Source organism: Schistocerca americana, chromosome X (genome assembly GCF_021461395.2).
Source record: "Schistocerca americana isolate TAMUIC-IGC-003095 chromosome X, iqSchAmer2.1, whole genome shotgun sequence".
Taxonomy (NCBI): domain Eukaryota; kingdom Metazoa; phylum Arthropoda; class Insecta; order Orthoptera; family Acrididae; genus Schistocerca; species Schistocerca americana.
The window spans coordinates 639,192,669-639,211,541 of NC_060130.1; the positions used below are offsets into that span (position 1 = coordinate 639,192,669).

Consider the following 18,873-nt stretch of genomic DNA (forward strand, 5'->3'; position numbering starts at 1 on the left):
ATCAATTAAATATTTAGGGATAACACTGCAAAGTGACATCAAATGGAATGAGTATGTAATGTATGTTGTAGGGAAGACAGATGTTGATTTCAGTCTACAGGGAGAATTCTACTAATGTATGACTCATCTACAAAGGAGGCAGAGAACAGAGCACTTCTGTGACACATTCTCAAGTGTTTGGGATCACCAATAGGTCAAATAAAAAGATGATATCAAAGCAATTTATACGTGTGCAACTGGACTTGTTACCAATAGCTTCAATCAACATGCAAGCATTTAAAAAATATTCCTTAAACTCAAATTGGAATCTCAGGAGGGAAGAGTAAGTTCTTTTCATGAGGAAGTTTAGAGAACCAGCATTTGTGACACAGTGGAGATAAATCCTACTACCATCAACATACATCCTGTTTAAGGACCATAGAGTCGATATATAAGAAACCAGGGCCCATATGGAAGCATATACAGAGTGGGTTTTTCCGTTGTTCCATTTGCAAGAGGAACAAGAAATGGAATGAACAGCAGTGATACATGGTACACTCCACCATGTACTGTATGGTGGCTTGCGGAATATGTATGCTGATGTAGAATCCTTCACCAAAACAATTTTTGTTTGAAAGCAAACATATAAAAAGTGATATTTAACCTCACAATGAATATACTTTGGAAAAGTCACCCAGAACATAATCTTAGGGGGGACTTACCATGTGGCAAGTCTCTGCTGAGCCGGGGTTCTGGGTGACTTTTCTGAACTCTCCTAATTTCCTACGCCTTATCAGTCCTTTTACTTCATCCCTCATCCTCCCCCTTCAACCCTTCTGTCAGAAGGAGCCAGTGGCTCAAGCTTGCATGTTCTTTAACCCGAGTTTTCTTCTGCTGCAGCTAGGTGAGTAGATTGTTTGATCTATCCAATAATAATATATTCTCAAAAATTGATTATTTTTGGTGACAAATCATTAACTGGGTCACATAACAAGAATACTATGAAATACTTGGTTTCGACACTGTTTCAGTGCAGTAATGCAATACGTATAAGTAATACTTTTAACCTTTTTTGTTTCAACAATGCTTGGCTATAATAGCCTAAAATCTGTCTTATTTACACATTCAAATGTTTGTGGTATGATTTTTAAATTATGTCCAATTTTTTTAATCATCCTGCAGGACCACCTCATGTATTATCTGTGGAAATATTATCATGTAGTGTTTTGTAAATGTGTACTATATATATTTTTTACTGATATGTTACACGTACATGAAGATCTCCTCGCACTGGATGCGTATAACATAACTGGGTGTATGTGTCATAATTTACACAACACAATAAAACACAGTGTATCAAAATTATACCTGACACCTGTTTTTGGGTGCTGATGACAATGACAACACAAAATAATAGAAACAGTAAGTAGAGAATTCAAGGACAACATATTTTGATCAGTATTCTTACATGTTTTCCTCAGCAAACAGAAAAAACATATACACAAATAATAAATAAAAACATCACATACATGTTCAGTCTTCTAGAGTACAGTTACACATAAAGGTATTTTGCACCTAGTAATTGACAAGATCTGGTAAAGACCTAGTAACAACTTATTAAATTTACCTGATATATTTATGGCCAAGAATTTTTAAGGCAGTTTAAAATTTTTCCATGTTCCTTGTATGCGTTTGTGACCCCAAATCCAAAATTACCCATTCTGTATAACTGCAAATAATACTGTAATCCTCACTGCATCGATCTGTCTTGGTTATAACTTCACCAACTCCTTTGCTTCTTGTAGGTGAATTAAATCATTAATTTCCACAACAGGTTTTCCGCCAGCTGCATTGGGGAGAAAATGATTTTTTTTATGAAATTATGAGCTATCATATGCAAGAGATGGCTAGAAAACAGGAACTCCTGATGCTCTCTCTGTCATTCATGAAGTATCAATTACCTTTAATGAAACAACAACATATACATATCTACAGGGTTTGTGCTAACATATTTTCAATGAAATTTCTGAATTTCAGACAACTTTACATCAAGCACACAAAAATATTAAAAGAAATCGCTTGTTCATTTCTCAAACATTTTTAATAAATATTTTTATGTAGATATGAACACTCATGATACCTCTTCAAAATATTCTCAAGCATAAACGCCACAATGCAAAATGTAGACTCTCAAAAGTCTATACAAATACACACTTTATATCATTACACTATTCGTGCAATTAAATATCTCACAAATATTAAAAATATGTGCATAATGTACAATACAATTCTATCAATTTAGTATAAGTTCAGCTTTTCCAACAGTTCCCAACAACTAATACTTTGGTTTGAGGGAACATTCAATCATTACACTGCCACATGTGATCTACTACTGTTAACTTGGCCGGCAATTAATTGTGGGATGATCTCCCTCATTACTAGACTCTGAATTTCCACCCCGCATCGCCTGGATACGATAACCCATATTTATAAGCATTACTTCAAATGGATCTGCATTCATTCGTTTTTGGTTTGCAGATGCAGCATCATATAGGTTTAACACCTCTCTATCATTTTTGGAACCATCCTGTAAAAGATGAAATATAAGAAATTTAGCTACAGTATTTTGCTGGAAAAAAAAACCATATGTTAGTACGTAACAGCTTCACACTGCAGGACTAATTATGTCTATTTATCTTTACTTCCCATGCTCGTTGGCTGATCCACCTTAAAAATTTGTACTTTTGTGGGACTGTGCTTTCAGTGGTCTAACGTGTGGCAAAAATGTAACTTTTAGATTTTTATGAAATCAAAGAGGCAGATACTTCAAAAAATTATTAGTATTATTACCACTTTAAATTCAGAGCAACTGCCATTTTTCTAAGTAGCAGAATATTAAAAACACATGCATTACGAAAAATACACAGAACTGAATCACTCAAAAATTTGAAACCAGTTTTGTCTGGTCACTTGTCAAGTCTCCCATATATCAGCTAACTGAAACACCACTATTACAATAAAAAATATTCCGAACTCTTACCACAGAGATTAATTCTCCGTGGAAATTATGAAGACATCACATGTTGAAGACTACCTTCAGGAGATTGCTCCCACGCTCAAAATAGGTCAACAAGACATCAATGACACAAAATGCAGTATACTGGCACAAGAGAAATGAGACTGCTCTTGCTAACAAGAAACTATTTGCCATGGAGTATTTGTGTGTGACTATTTGTTGATCTTGGGTTGAGCCTTTCTCTGTGACAAGTTTCATAAAAATTTTCTCAATGGTAGCAGATGAGTAGTTTACAACAGCTGTGTTCTTGCACTCCACCTGAGAGTGACAGAGAGTTCCTCAACAGCATAATGGAAAACATCATGTAGAAATCATGTAGAAATATTTTGAGCAGTGAAAGGAATTAATGCAGAGATCTGTCAATTTAAATCGGTCCCATTTTGATCACAACTACTACTACCTGGATGTATTTGGTAAGTACACAAATTTACATCATCAGTCTAGTTTATTTTGTGTCAGAACTTCCATATGACATTTTCTGACAAAGTACAAGAACACGCCTACAGTAAGCTGCTTGGCCACTGATACTGAGTTCATTGATTATGAAGAAATTTGTAACAAAGATTAAAGAAGTCATGTACTAATACACTATGACAAATAGTTCCTTACTAATGTACGCAGTATTGTTCAGTTTGTGCGAAGATAGTAAAATGACAGTGGGAAGAGGGAAATTGTGCAAAGCCTGAAAGAAGTGCTTGGGGTGGTGGGTGAGGGGTGGGAGGGGTGGGGGATGGGGGGGTGGACACCCATGGCCTTCTCAAAAGATGTGCCTCCAAATACAATTACTAGGTGATGGGTGCAACAGTTGAGAGACTGGCACCTCACTGTAATACACAGGCCTCAAATCTCAGACTAACTGTCCTCATATATACACACATTAAGAAAAGTGTTTCATCAGCCCATTACACTGTTCAGGTGTGTTGCTATTTTACCTGTTCCTGTACCGATAGGAAGGCCACTCCTGACACTGTTTGTAAAAAAAAAGCACGCGCGTGTGCGCACACACACACACACACACACACACAGTGTTACCATAAGCATTATCTACAAGTAAAATGCCAAATTAAAATTAATTGGAGCATCGCAGTTGAAAGTAAAGCACCAGAAGGGATGTATTAAAGATGTCTGCGGAACAGTGGAGTGAACATCCACCACATCATGAAGGACAATCGATCATCAGGTCAACTTCTTCACATTATGCGCAGAATGATTGTTAACCAGGGAATTTTCTTGACATGGTGCAGTCACAGAGTCAGTTCCACATTTGACAGGTGCATGGGATGACTGATATCTACAACTTTAAAGTCAGCGGAACTGCAGGCTGAGTGCTCTAGAACTGAATTTGGCATTCAGAGAGGCTACAGGATGTCATGTATCACATCAAACTATTAGGAGACAAATGCATGATGAGAATCTCCATTCCCAAAGACCATGGCGGGCACACATTGCACACCACAACTGGGTGATGTTTATGGGGTAAATTATGATGTATTTGTACACTGACAATATGTTTGAAGGCAACCTGGTAGATTGAACACCAGCAATACTGTATATCACATGTGCAACAAGGTGGTAGTGGAGTGATGTTCTAGGATAGCACTAAATGGGGCCACTGTACCATATCTCTCATGTTTGAGGGCAATTCCTCTGCTCTACAGCACAGGAACAAGGTTCTGCGACCAACATTTTGGTGAAAATTTCATCTTGACAGTTGATAACTTGTGTGCTAATCATGGTTGTTTTCATGAACACGACCTGTCAGCATGCAAGAATCAACAGATTGGAGTAGCCTACCTGTTCCCCGAACATGAGATAAACGAACCTGTGTGGGACTGATTGAAACAAATTATTTTTAAGGGTCGACAATGATCATGAACTCTGCATGACTTACACCGAATCACCATTGAAGATAGGGACAATTTGGACATTGTGTAATGGATCTGAATATGATCCAGTGTTTTGTCTCGAGCTGCAAACAGTGTCAAATCCATTTCCCACATCTAAGAGGGGCCAATTGAATGTATCACAATTTATACCAGTTCCATCTCACTGATGGTATGCCACGACAGAGTCAAGCCTATATCTGTGCAGTGGCACATTCTACCATGTTCGTTTCTTCAAAAAGACTGGTTACTTTCGTTGGCCTTGAACAAATAAAAATTTAATATGCCTGTGAGGACTGCATTACTGCAGAGATGTTACATTGTATTCTTTTTTCTTGTTTCCTTCCTTCCTAGTAGAATTTAAACCTTATCAAAACTGGAAGAGATTCTTATAAGGTGATATCAGCATAAGATAATCTTGTGTATAACAAGAGTTCAGTTATTAATGACAGAATGGTATCTTCTTAACCTACACCGAAAGTGACTAAGAAGCTCTCAAGAAATGAGAACATACACAACTATTCACAATTTACTCCAAGGATTTCAATAAACTCTGAGTGAAGCCAACATTAGATGAACAGCAACAACTTGAAAAGTGGAAGGAGGGTGTTGTTTAGAGCTAACTGTCAAGTACCATAACATTGTGTAAAGGATCTTAATGTGATCAGGTACTGTGTCTCAGCTGCAAACTATCTTAGATCCACTTCCCATGGGGCCAACTGAAATATCATAGTTTAAGCCAGTTCCATCTGTCCTCCTTAGTAATCAGCACTCAAACAACGACAATGGTATGTTCACAGTCATACCTCAAAAATACACCTTTGCCCGAGTTATGTCTTATTGATGAGTCTAGACATATTCACTCCTCATTAGTGATCTTGGACCAATCACACACTGTGTTTAGTACATAGCATCTTACTTTGAGATGCATGAAGAACAGTAATGGGTTCTGAGGTCCTAGTGTTCTAAACATCAGAGAGAACAATGCTCACTTTATCAACTTGCTGCTCACAGTTTTCATTTTATTTTTAACATCATTTCACCTAAAAATCAAACACTTTAAGATACTTCTTATTTGAAAGTTCAGGTGTGGAGCTTGGTGGTCTGTCGGAAAGTAGTTGTTCCTAAAATGAGGATCCTGCCTTGTACTCTTCTGGTTGGATACAATGTACCAGGTTTACCTCAGAATTTTTCCGAATACAGAGTGACAGCTTATGAAAATAGCCCACCATCAAATTCAACAATAAGAAACATATATGTTGCCAGTAAGGCATTGTTTTTCAGAGTTGTTTTCTCAGGACTACAAAAATGAACTATTTCTGTTGGTTGGTTCTTAATACTCCCTGCAAACTCACCATACTTGGTAGAAATTTTAGCAGGTTTTTTGTATCCCCAGATGCTAGGAAGAAAAGAGTGTGTCCAAGAAAGCTTGTGTACACCTAATACAACCGGGATGCAGCAAAAAGAACACCTTGATATTGAGTGTTTCTACAGCTCTGTACTTTCCTCACAACTGGAGTGGGTAAGTCCAGATCTCCACACACTGATGATGTGATGGTCCATTGTTATGTTTCAAGATTGTAGTAAAAGAGCACTTGTGACACTGATGTGCCAATATCTGAGAAGCCTATTTTCTCTACACCAAAATGCATTCAGCAGTGACCACATCCCTTAAACGTTCACTATTTGGCAGCAACAAAGTGCCCAGTGGACCAAGTCCACATTGGTGAATTCTGTAAGTGTGGTGCACATTATTCATATTAATCTTTATCATGTTGGGTGCCTTTTCTGAACTTCTTTATCCTTACAGATGCGTGAGCTAACTGTAAATGTTTTCAATCCAATAGCCTACAAATCTACATATGGAAATGATGATGTCAAATATGTAAAAATCATGAAGACACGATTAAAGAAAAACGGTAAGAAAAATGTATACTAATGTCAAAGACAGAAACAATCTATAGTCAGTGGTAATTTCAATGTAAATTTCCCCTATACTCATTGCAGAAAGAACAAATGTGCAATTAAAACTTACACTATGTAAATAGGATCATTTTCTGGGGACCCTCAACACAAAGCTCTATGAACAATTTGTGGCCTTAATAGATGGAGTCCTGTTAATCTCATTTTACTGGCTTGGTGTTCTCAATGTTCCAAGCTTGCTCATTTATGGAACTATCCTGTTCACTAGGGACTACCTCTTGAAAACAGGGAAATTACTACAAAACAAAAATGTACCCAACTATTGTACCAGAGGGAAATCAAATATTCATCAAAAATATCACAGAACTGCAGTGTCTCAGAGGAGCATAATTAACACTGGTGTAATACTACACAAGATGATACCAGAGGAAAAAAAACTTGCTACTTATCCAGAATTTAAAATTGAACAAAAGGGATTTCTAAGAAAGCACTGTTTCTATTCTGTAAAAGAATTCATGAATACGTAACAAAACAAGTTATTTAAAAATTAAATTGTAGGAATATGTACCTAACTTTAATTTGCTATTATTTGTTGTCCGCCCTCGGTAGCTGAGTGGTCAGCGTGACAGACTATCAATCCTAAGGGCCCGGGTTCGATTCCCGGCTGGGTCAGAGATTCTCTCTGCTCAGGGACTGGGTGTTGTGTTGTCCTAATCATCATCATTTCATCCCCATCGACGCGCAGGTCGCCGAAGTGGCGTCAAATCGAAAGACCTGCACCAGGCGAACGGTCTACCTGACGGGAGGCCCTAGCCACACGACATTTCATTTTGCTATTATTTGTTAAGATTATGTACTGCATCAACTTTTCTTTGGTCTGTCCAATATCAATTGTACAATTTGTGCTGTATGATATAACTGGACCAATAAAAAAAAAAATCAACCAATCAATCAAAATAACTCTTTACTTGTGATGCGAGGTAGGTATAATTTCTTGTAAAACACAATACACTAGTTTAGTTCTCAGGATACATTAACTCTGAACTAGCAATGTATAACAAAGTATCAGCCGGGCACAACTGTTGGCTAAGTATGTGCTCATACAATCGGGTTAAACTTTACCAGCCTACTGTTTTGGTTTTTTCCCCTCTTGTAACATATAAAATATCTTGGCATCATAAACGCTAAAACTAATTCATTCAAACATAGTAAAAACTTCACCATGTTTAACAAAATATGATAGTCTGTGCCATTAAATATTAAGCCACAGCTTACTTTATAACTGAAGCCGCCTTCCGATATTCATCTACCAGTTAGTATTACAGACCACGGTTAGCTTTTAAGTTGAAGTTTCGGTTTCAGATTTCTGTCAGAACTGATAATTTCATTTGCACATAATACTTCAACAACTTACTGCCGCACACATCTTCGGGTATACTAAGCAATGGTCTTACGCCCTCTGACACTCAGATCCCCTCCAAACCCCATATCCCTTCAGTGTTTAGAGGTTCTAGTAGATGACAAGACGGGTGAGCTTTTATTGAACTATTGGATCAGTGGTGGCTTTGGCTGAAAACTAAATATGTAACAGTCTTTTTGTTGTGACTATCTGCAACTCAACATTTCATCTTTACGAGTTTCTATCCGTTCTTTCTCTAATATACTTGATATTTCGATCTGGAGTTTCCATTGTTTTATTTCACTTGTTTCCATAGCCCACGTGACTGTTTTTGGTTGCCATGCCGTTTATTAGTGACTGTTACTACTTCAGCTAGGCTTTACAGTTTCGTCAACAATTCAGTGTGTTATAAACTCTTGCCACACCTGGAAATTTCTGCATTACCATCATCTTCCACAATTCCATCCCATCATATGATAACCTCAAGTCTATGAGAAATCCTCATAGGAACATTCGTCTAACTCTTGTCATTGGAATGTAATACCAAAAGACTTTGATACCAACCGTGTATTGTGTTTCACATGGTATACGCTTCACACAACTGTCATTGTTAATATGTAGCACGACACTGTGAGGAAGAAAGCAAAATATGACCCTCCGTTGCAACTGGCAACAAAGAACTGAAGCCTTAATATTAAAAGCTGGTCTAAATCCATGAATGTTCAAATATTTCAAAACAGTTCTCAAGACTTAAGGTTAAGAGACGGCTTTGTATCATTCAGCAATGATTATTTCACAGTAAAGGTAATTTCCATCCACAAGTCCTGACAGGCCCATCAGTACTGACCGACCACCACGTCATTCTCAGCCAATGGTATCACTGGGTGCAGTACGGAGGGACATGGGGTCAGCACACAACTATCCCATCCAATGTCAGTTTTTGTGAGTTACTACTCGGTCAAGTAGCTCCTCAATTGGAATCACAAGATTGAGTGCACCCTGTTCCACTCCTCCCACCAAGGAAAAATCACTAACAGAACCAGTTTTCAAACATGGGTTCTCCACCTGACAGTCAACAGTGCCCGTCACTCACCTATGGAGAATGACATCGTTTCACGGTACTGGAGAATAATTACCAGGTAATTTCTAACCAATTATCAAGTATGGGAAACATGATGATGATGATGATGATGATGATGATGATGATGATGATAGTTAGGTTGGGAGGGGGAGGCCTCAACTGTACGGTCATCAGTGCCCATATGAAGTCCCAATTTTTTCACAGTCCAATTTTTACACAATCCAATCTAGCCAGGGGCTCAACTGTGCCGTCATCAGTGCCCATATGAAGTCCCAATTTTTACACACTCCAATCTAGCTACTGTCACGAATGATGATGATGATGAAGAAGAAGAAGAAGAAGAAGAAGAAGAAGAAGAAGAAGAAGAAGAAATGATGAGAACAACACAAACACTCAGCCCCCAGGCAGAGAAAAATCCCCCACCCGGCAGGGAATCGAACCCGGTACCCCATGATCTGGAGGCAGCAACGCTAGCCACTAGATGGGAAACTGATATAATAAATGATTAGGATGAGAAGTTGGCAGTCATGAGTAAATACAACAAATTAATGATGTATACAAAGTGTACAGTTGTACGTAAATCAATAGAAAGAGTGTTAAAATATCTGGTCAACAAGTTGCTGGCACTTTGGGGAGTGTAAAATAGATCCTCTTCACTTGAAACAATGGATATGACTGTGAGGAAGAAAATGATGAAGTGAAGGAAGAATATTTTGTTTTGTAATACATGCATGCAGTCCTGCAGGTGTACAACTTTGCTTCCGCCGTTTGCCAATGGGTGGTGACAACGGTAAATAGTGGTCGAAAGAAACAGATCGCAGATGTCAGGCAGTTAGCTAGGATCTTGGTCAACATAACCCCATTCAAACATTAGTTGATTTGTGTATGCATCATAAAGTTGTTCTCGATTGAAAATGTCAGTTTACAAGCCTAATTCTCGTCATTTGTGGGAGCTGTTAGTATTTTGTTTCAGTATGAAGAAAACAGCGGCTGAGTCTCTTCGAATGCCCTCAAAGCTATGGGCATGATTCAGAAAGAAGGAACTTGGGTCCCGTGTGAGCTGAAACCAAGAGACATTGAACGGCATTTGTGTGTTTGAGAACAGTTGCTTCAGAGGCAAAAATGGAAGGGATTTCTATTTCGCATTGTGACCGGGAACAAAAAATGGGTTCATTATGGTAACCCTAAATGCAAAAAATATGGGGATATCCCAGCCATGCTTCCACGTCAACAGCCAAACCAAATATTCGTGGCTCCAAGATCATGCTCTGCATTTGGTGCGACCAGCTCAGCGTCATGTACCACGAGGTTTTAAAACCAAGTGAAACAATCACAGGTGCTCGTTATCAAATGCAATTAATGTGTTTGAGCATAGCACTAAAATACAAATGACCGCAATACAGCAAGAGGCATGACAAAACGATTTTGCAGCATGACAATGCTCGACCCCATGTTGCAAAAGAGGTCAAAACATACATGGAAACTTTAAAATGGGAAGTCCTACTCCACCCACCATATTCTCCAGACACTGCTCCCTCTCACTATCACCAGTTTAGATCAATGGCGCATGGCCTGGCTGACCAACATTTCCGATCTCCTGAAGAAAGTCACAAATTGGATCGATTCATGGATCACTTCAAAAGATGAACAATTTTTTTGACGCAGGATTCGTGCACTGCCTGAAAGATAGGAGGAATTACTGTCCAGCGATGGAAAATACTTTGAATGATACATGTGTAACCAATTTGTTTCATTAAAGCCTCAAATTTTGGGCAAAAAACGGCGGAAGCAAAGTTGTACACCTTGTATATACAGAGAAAAACGTATTAATATGGTCTTAAAATGGGAAGTCTGTAAAAAAAGAAGCAAGATGCAAATTTAAAAGCTGCAGCTGTGGAGAAAGACAAGCGTGCAATGGAATGATTACCAATGATTCAATTTTACCCACAGAAGGTATTCCAAGTGTTTTGGATAAGTACCTATAGAAGGGCAGCTTGACAAATGAGACTGCAATAATAATGAAAGATTGCTAGAGCACAAAAAGCATGATAAAACTGAAAAACACACCTGAAAATCAGTGGGGAAGTAAGGGAAATGAAACATCAGAACATGGACACAACAGGCAAACCACAGGGAATACAAGATACTGAACATATGTGAAATGATAGAACGTACCCAGTTCAATACAAGAAGAGAAATGAGCATCATTCAAATAGACCATGAATTTCTAGTTATACCTAATTTGTATGTCAATATTATACTGAGGACTGACTGACTGAGAAAATACCGGGAAAAAATAGACTGAGTGGAATATAAAGTGAATTTGATCCATGGTACAGTTGAATTTAATGAAAAAGTTATTAGTAGAGGTGAAACTGTAAAATATGGGTACAATTATGTAGGAATGAGAGCACAAATATTTCTGTGCCTTGTAAAGAAAGAAATAAGTTTAGAGAAGGCAGAGAGAGAGAGAGAGAGAGAGAGAGAGAGAGAGAGAGAGAGAGAGAGAGAGAACAGCAGGTATTGTCGGAAAGTCGATCACGATGTGAAGTTATGGGACACAGATATCTTTATTACAGACCATGTGTAAGAAAAATCACATGAAGGATCCCATGAAGTCATTGTAAAAATGTCTAAAGAAGTAATATAGGTTTGTTTGAAGTTGCAGGTATACTACATTAAGCTAATACTACATGTATTCAAAACCAAGGAAAAAGTTTCATTGAAGACTAATGTGAATTTAAAGTTATGTAATTGTTCCTTTAAAACACATGTGTTGGGCCACAGCACCTACAGCTTTCGTTTGCACATTAATAACAATAAGGGGCTTAGTTCCGCAGATTGTCATGTTGAAGGAATGAATTACCAATCATTCTGGTTCACTATCACTGGTCACTACGCATTTTAAAAAAAAAACTTATGGAGAACTGTATCAGTTTTTAATATGTCCCTAGTCCTAACCACACCACCAAATCTGTCTCAATAGCAACGATTGAGCAGTATTGTAGCCATGCCCAAAAGTTGGTTCTCTGTTCTACCCAGTATATTTGGGCAATTTCAGACAGTATTTGAACTGCTTTGTTAAATGATCCCTGGTCTCAGATAAAGAGCTTATCCAAGTGAGACATTATTGATTCAACTGTTGAGGCCAGTTAATTAATGATATACCAAACAGAAATATGCACATAATTTTAAGGGCGAAGATAAGTGTTCAAAATGAAACTCGCAATTTTACATGGATTACAGAAAAATGGATCCAATGATAAAATCTGTCTGCTATATTTGTAATAGCTTATTTTATTAAGCAATGTACAATTTGAAGCACAGCTTTATCTTTTGGAGTCAGCTGACTGCTTAAAGAGCTGGCTTTTTTTAAGGAGTTCCTTGCGGGCTGGGGGAGTGGCCATGTACGTAAAAAACAGTATTCCATTTGACTCCGTAAATGTATCACAGCACTGCATTGAACAGATATTTGAATGTTGTGCAGGGGCAGTTGAATTTAGTGAAACTAAACTTCTAATTGTCGTTGTCATTTATAGGTCTCCTAACTCTGCTTCAGAGCATTTCTGCTCAAGCTAGAGAGGGTTCTTGGTTCACTTTATAGGAAGTACCAGAAATTAGTTGTGTGTGGTGACTTCAATATTAATTTTGTATACGACTGTGCAAGAACAAGGATGTTAGCAGACCTCCTAAACTCATATGATCTCATGTAGATTGTGTTTTTCCCAACCAGGGTGCAAGGGAACAGTAGCACAGCCATAGACAATATTTTTATTCATTCCTCACTGCTAGATGAGCATTCTGTTAGTTAAAGCGTGAATGGCCTTTCAGACCATGATGCACAAATTTTAACACTAAAAGGCTTTTGTATTCAAACAAATGTCACATATAATGACAAACTATGTAGGAAAGCTAATCCAATGGCAATAGAGAGTTTTTTAAACCTTGTGAAGGAACAAGAGTCACAGGATATTTATAGTGCCAATAACGTAGATGACAAATATAACACGTATCATACAGTATTTAACAATCATGTTCAGAGCATTGCTGGTGAATTAAATAAAAACTTAAGTTTCTACAGGGAATCATATAACTCTCTTGGAAAATGCGTTTTTGAGATTAATGTCTGAAATAATACTCTGTGATACTGACAAGGTGGAGATTGAGTCAATAATTAAATCACTGAAGACTAAGGACTCTCATGGATATGATGGCATGACTAGCAGAATATTAAAGTACTGTGCTGCACATGTTAGCCCTATACTTAGCCATATTTGTAATTTTTCCTTTAAGAATGGTCAGTTTCCTGAGTGATTACAGCATTCAGTAGTGAAGCCACTTTATAAAAAGGGAGAAAGGGATAATGTAGACAATTTTAGACCTATTTTTATGCCATCAGTGTTTGCTAAAGTTATTGAAAAGGCTGTGTATTTAAGTATAATTGACCATTTTATATCATACAATTGCTATCAAATGTACAGTTCAGCTTTAGAAGTCATTTAACAACTGAAAATGCTATATTCTCTCTTCTCCGTGAGTTACTGGATGGATTAAACAAAATGTTTCGAATGCTAGGCACATTTTTTGATTTAACTAAGGTGTTTGATTGGGTTGATCACAAAATATTGCTCCAGAAGTTGGACCATTACGGAATATGGGGAGCAGCTCACAATTGGTTCACTTCTTACTTTAACAACAGACAGCAAAATGTCGATCACAGTGATGAGAATGGCTGTGATGCAGGGTCTGAGTGGGGTACGGTCAAATGGGGGGTGCCCCAGGAATCAGTTTTGGGGCCACTCCTGTTCGTTATATATAAATAATATGCCCTCTAGTATTATGGGGCATTCTAAAATATTTCCATTTGCTGATGACGCTAACATGGTAGTAAAGAATGTTATGTGTAACACTGGCTCTGTTTCAAATAGCATGACATAAGTTCATGGCTTGTAGAAAATAAACTAACCCTAAATCACAGTAAGACTCAGTTTTTACAGTTTTTAACACACAATTGAACAAAACCCACTGTTTTAACTTCACAGAACGGACATACGGTTAGTGAAACTGAACAGTTCGAATTTCTAGGTGTTCAGATAGATAGTAAAATTCTGTCGAAAACCCACGTTCAGTATCTTGTTCAAATACTTCATGCTGCCATTTTTACTATTCAAACAATATTTGAAGTAAATGATTGTTTGACACAAAAATTAGTCTACTTTGCTTATTTTCATTCACTTATGTCATATGATACATATTTTGGAGTAACACTTCCCATTCTAAATGGATATTTTTGGCTCAGAAACAGGCAGTTTATATAGAGGGCAATGTCAAAATACCCAGACTACTGAACAGGGGTCAACAAGAGATTTGCGAACTTACACTAGTTATTTGTTGAACTGCCTGTTTCTGAGCATATATATATATATATATATCCCAAGAATTAGCAGCTTTCACTCAGTTAACACTCGGCAGAAATCCAGTTTACATTTGGATCACACTTCCTTAACTTTTGTGCAGAAAGGTGTGCAGTATACTGCTGTATCCATTTTCAATAATCTACCATAAGAATTGAAAAATCTTAGCAGCAATCCACATGCTTTCAAATCAAAACTGGAGAGTTTCCTCATAGGTCACTCCTTCTATTCTGTTGAGGAGTTCCTTGAAAAATTAAGCTGACTTATGTTATATTGTTGACTGTGTTTACTTAAAAACTTATGGCTTGACTTTCTTTCAGTTAATAAACACTTTATTTTATCTGTTATTACTTTTATGTTGTAATTTCATGTACTGACACGTTCCATGACCTTTGAGATTTGCTCCTCAATTTGGTCCTACAGTAAATAAATAAATAAAAATAAAAAAGCTGCACTGAGACATCAATGATATTAATGTGTATCTGCATATGTTGTTTTCTAGCATATGACATCACAGTGAAGTTTCTTCCTCTGGAAAGATGGAGTGAAAGACAAAACAGTTGTAAGAGTGCTCTGATATTAGGAAAACATGTATATTGTGTAAGAAGCTCAGTTAATTTGATAAAAGGCTGGAATGCATCTGTCTTGCTATGTGTTTTGAGTCTGCTTTAGGTGATTTTTTTATTTCATGCTTTAATGTGCTACATATGTAGAGATTATGACAAAAATGATCGTTTTAGAGATCTCAATAGCAGGCTTATTACTGCCCTTCTGTATATGAATGAATGAATGAATGAATGGGGAGTGTGAAAGACAACCTCAGTTTGCAGAAGGCCAGGGTACACACTGAGGCGACTAAAGTCATGGAATACCTCATATTGTGTCAGACCTCCTTTTGCACAGTGTAGTGCAGCAACTCGACGTAGCATGGACTCCACAAGTCATTGGAAGTCCACTGCAAAAATAATGAGCCATGTGAATTGTTCAGCACATTCTTCAAACCAATTATGAATGTTTGTGGCCTGGTGACATGGCAACTGTCATCCATAAAAATTCCTTGTTGTTTGGGAACACGATGTTCATGATTTACTGCAAACGGTCCCCAAGTAGCTGAACTCACCCATTTCCACTCAATCATCAGTTCATTCCATACAAACACAGCCCACACCATTATCGAGCCACCACCAGCTTGCACAGTGCGTTGTTAACAACTTAGGTCCATGCCTTTATGGGGTCTGCACCACACACTAATCCTACCACCAGCTCTTACCAACTGTGATCACGACTTATCTGATCAGGCCACAGATTTCAAGTCATCTAGGGTCCTACCAATATGGTCATGAGTGCAGGAGAGACACTGCAGGCAATGTCGTTCTGTTAGCAAAGGCACTCGTGTCAGTCGTTTGTTGCCAAAGCCCACCAACACCAAATTTTGTGACAATGTCCTAATCAATATGTTCGTCGTATGACTCACATTTATTTCTGTGGTTATTTCAAGCAGGTATTGCTTGTATGTTAGTACTGACAACTCTACGCAAATGCTGCTGTTCTCAGTCATATAGAGAAGGCCGTTAATCACTGTGTTGTCTGTGGTGAGAGGTAATGCCTGAAATTTGGTATTCTTGGCTCACTCTTGATGCTGTGGATCTTTGAGTATTGAATTCCCTAATAATCACCGAAATGAAATGTCCCAGGCATGTAGCTTCAAATAACATTCGGAGTTCAAGCTCTGGTAATTCCCATCGTGCTGCCATAATCATGTCGGAAAGCTTATCACATGTATCACCTGAGCACAAATGACAAATGCACCAAAGCACTGCCCTTTTACATCTTGTGTACACGATACTACCACCATCTGTAGATGTGCACATCGCTACCCCACAACTTTTGTCACCTCAGTGTATCAAATCCCATGCGAATGTGACAAGATAAATATTGGACAAACAATGCATACCAATGAGATCGATGCTGAGAACACCAGAGACACACTCAAATAATGAACCCCAACAAGTTGGTACTCACAGAGCACTGACTGTCAGAGAATCATGTGATGGAATATAAATGTACCAGGGTTTTAGTGCTGACTTCCAAATATTGAGACAGTGTCATTACAGATGCTATCAAAATTTTCTATCGGGGATAATTAGCAACAGGAATTGTGGCTATAACCTCAGCAAGGCTTGGAAAGCAGCACTGAGTCTAATTAAGAAGATGCTCAGGAAACATAACAATCTGGCAACCAAGGTGGACAGAGCAACTACACTGATGCTACCACAGATGCCGACACAAGTGTCTCTGTGATTGCCAACACCCACTCTCGGCCATGGACTGTGGGAGGAATAGGTTGTGATGGAAGGGAATATAAGTTGGTTGTGCACCCTCAGGGGCTCAGTTCGTCAATGCACCTGATGATGGCCACATATCCGAGTGCTGAAATATTGTGCCAATTGGACACTATGGACCGGCAGTACACCCGTGGACTGTTTGCTGAATGTATGTGGTTTGTGAACTTAGCATAGAAGTCTTCCATTATAAAAAAATTAATGTTATGGTGCACATCGCGAAAATACATCGGCAGGCTTTTTTGAGAACGTGTGACAATGTCACCATTTTCGAGGCTGCATGGGGCCATCCCTCCAGGTAAAACTTGTGGGAACAGCCAACTCCTGTAGCCCCCAAAAATGCCAAAATTGCCTGAATCAATACTCTCTTGGGTATAAAATGAGCCTAAAACATACAAAAGGTTATTTTTTAGTAAGTAAAATTATAATTTAAAAATAATAAGTATATGAATGTAAAATATAGAAATATGCATATCTCTCTCTCTCTCTCTCTCTCTCTCTCTCTCTATCTCTCTCTGTGTGTGTGTGTGTGTGTGTGTGTGTGTGTGTGTGTGTGTGTCATCCCGAATGCTCAAGCACATGTCCTCACATTCTGACAGCTCTTCATGACACAGTAGGTAGCCTTGAGTTAAAAGGCAATGTCTTGTATGAAGCCAAGTTAAAATTATCTTCCCCCATCTGAGGGACTGTATAGAAGTATGCCATATAGATGGGTCACTTGCTTACAGCCACTCTCTTTCCCACATACCCACGACTGTTCTTTTCACCAGAGAACTCACATAATGCTACTGAATTCTCAACACAAACCTACTTGGCTGCTGTGTCTGCAATATTATTACTGTGAATTCCAAAGTGCCTGCACCCAACAAAATGACACCTGTTAAATCCACTTCTGCAGAGAAAATAGTGCATAATGTTGGTTTGGACAAGATTCTCTACTAGAAATAGTTGCTGCAAGACACACTGAGTGTCTGACGAGATGAAGAAACTATTCATATGACCACATTTAATCTGCTTGAGAACCATGAAGACTGAATATAACTCAGCATCAATGATGCTGGTAGAAGACTCAATAGGGTGTTGTCTGGCAAATCAACTGAACAGCCAGTTAGTCCCCATACAGCAAACTGTGTACATCACTATGTCATTACAGTGCTCATTTAAAACACTAATAATAATAATTATTATTATTTATTTGCTATTTTCTTTTAGTCTGTCATCTATATAAAATGACAGACCAAATGTTGAACATTATTTGGTAAGAATATAGCACATAATATTTAACATAATTTCACAAGTGTCAGAAAAAACTAAGCATTATGCTGTTTAAGTGAGGAAAACATCTACACAGAATACCTACATAAAAATTAATAATAATAATACTAAAAAAAATTAAAAAATAAAAAAGTCTACATATTACCATTTGGCCATCTGGCGTACAGATATCCGTTCATCTGGAATACATAAGGCACACACTACTGGTCTATTAGACTATGCAGCATTGGTGATTACAAATTTTGTATTTTATAATTATGGACTACACTACTATACAACACAACACTACACTACACAGCACTACGCTACACTACGCTACACTACACTACACTACACAAACTACACTACATTAAACTACTATACTTGGTATCAGAAGCAAACTGGATTTCTCATTGTCTGGATGGTTAGCCCCCACTGCTTTGAAATGCAACTCAGGATTCACAGGAACTGCGCTGCTGTGCCAGCGAAGTTGTAGAGATTGGGAGATGATTGTCAGCGTCT

At 38.0% G+C, this 18,873-nt stretch overlaps 1 protein-coding gene across 3 annotated transcripts in view; it reads right to left on the minus strand.

The window, feature by feature from the left end:
* Nucleotides 1-1,440: 1,440 nt before the first annotated feature.
* Nucleotides 1,441-18,873, minus strand: part of LOC124554956 (WD and tetratricopeptide repeats protein 1-like) — a 202,316-nt gene continuing 184,883 nt past the window's right edge. The window contains exon 15 of one of the 3 annotated variants that reach the window (XM_047128661.1): nucleotides 1,441-1,825. In XM_047128661.1, coding sequence (XP_046984617.1) covers nucleotides 1,790-1,825 — 36 coding nt within the window. In that variant the 3' untranslated portion in view covers nucleotides 1,441-1,789. Of the gene's footprint in view, nucleotides 1,826-2,061; nucleotides 2,567-18,873 lie in introns of those variants that run through there. The other 2 variants (XM_047128659.1, XM_047128660.1) reach the window with 2 other exon arrangements.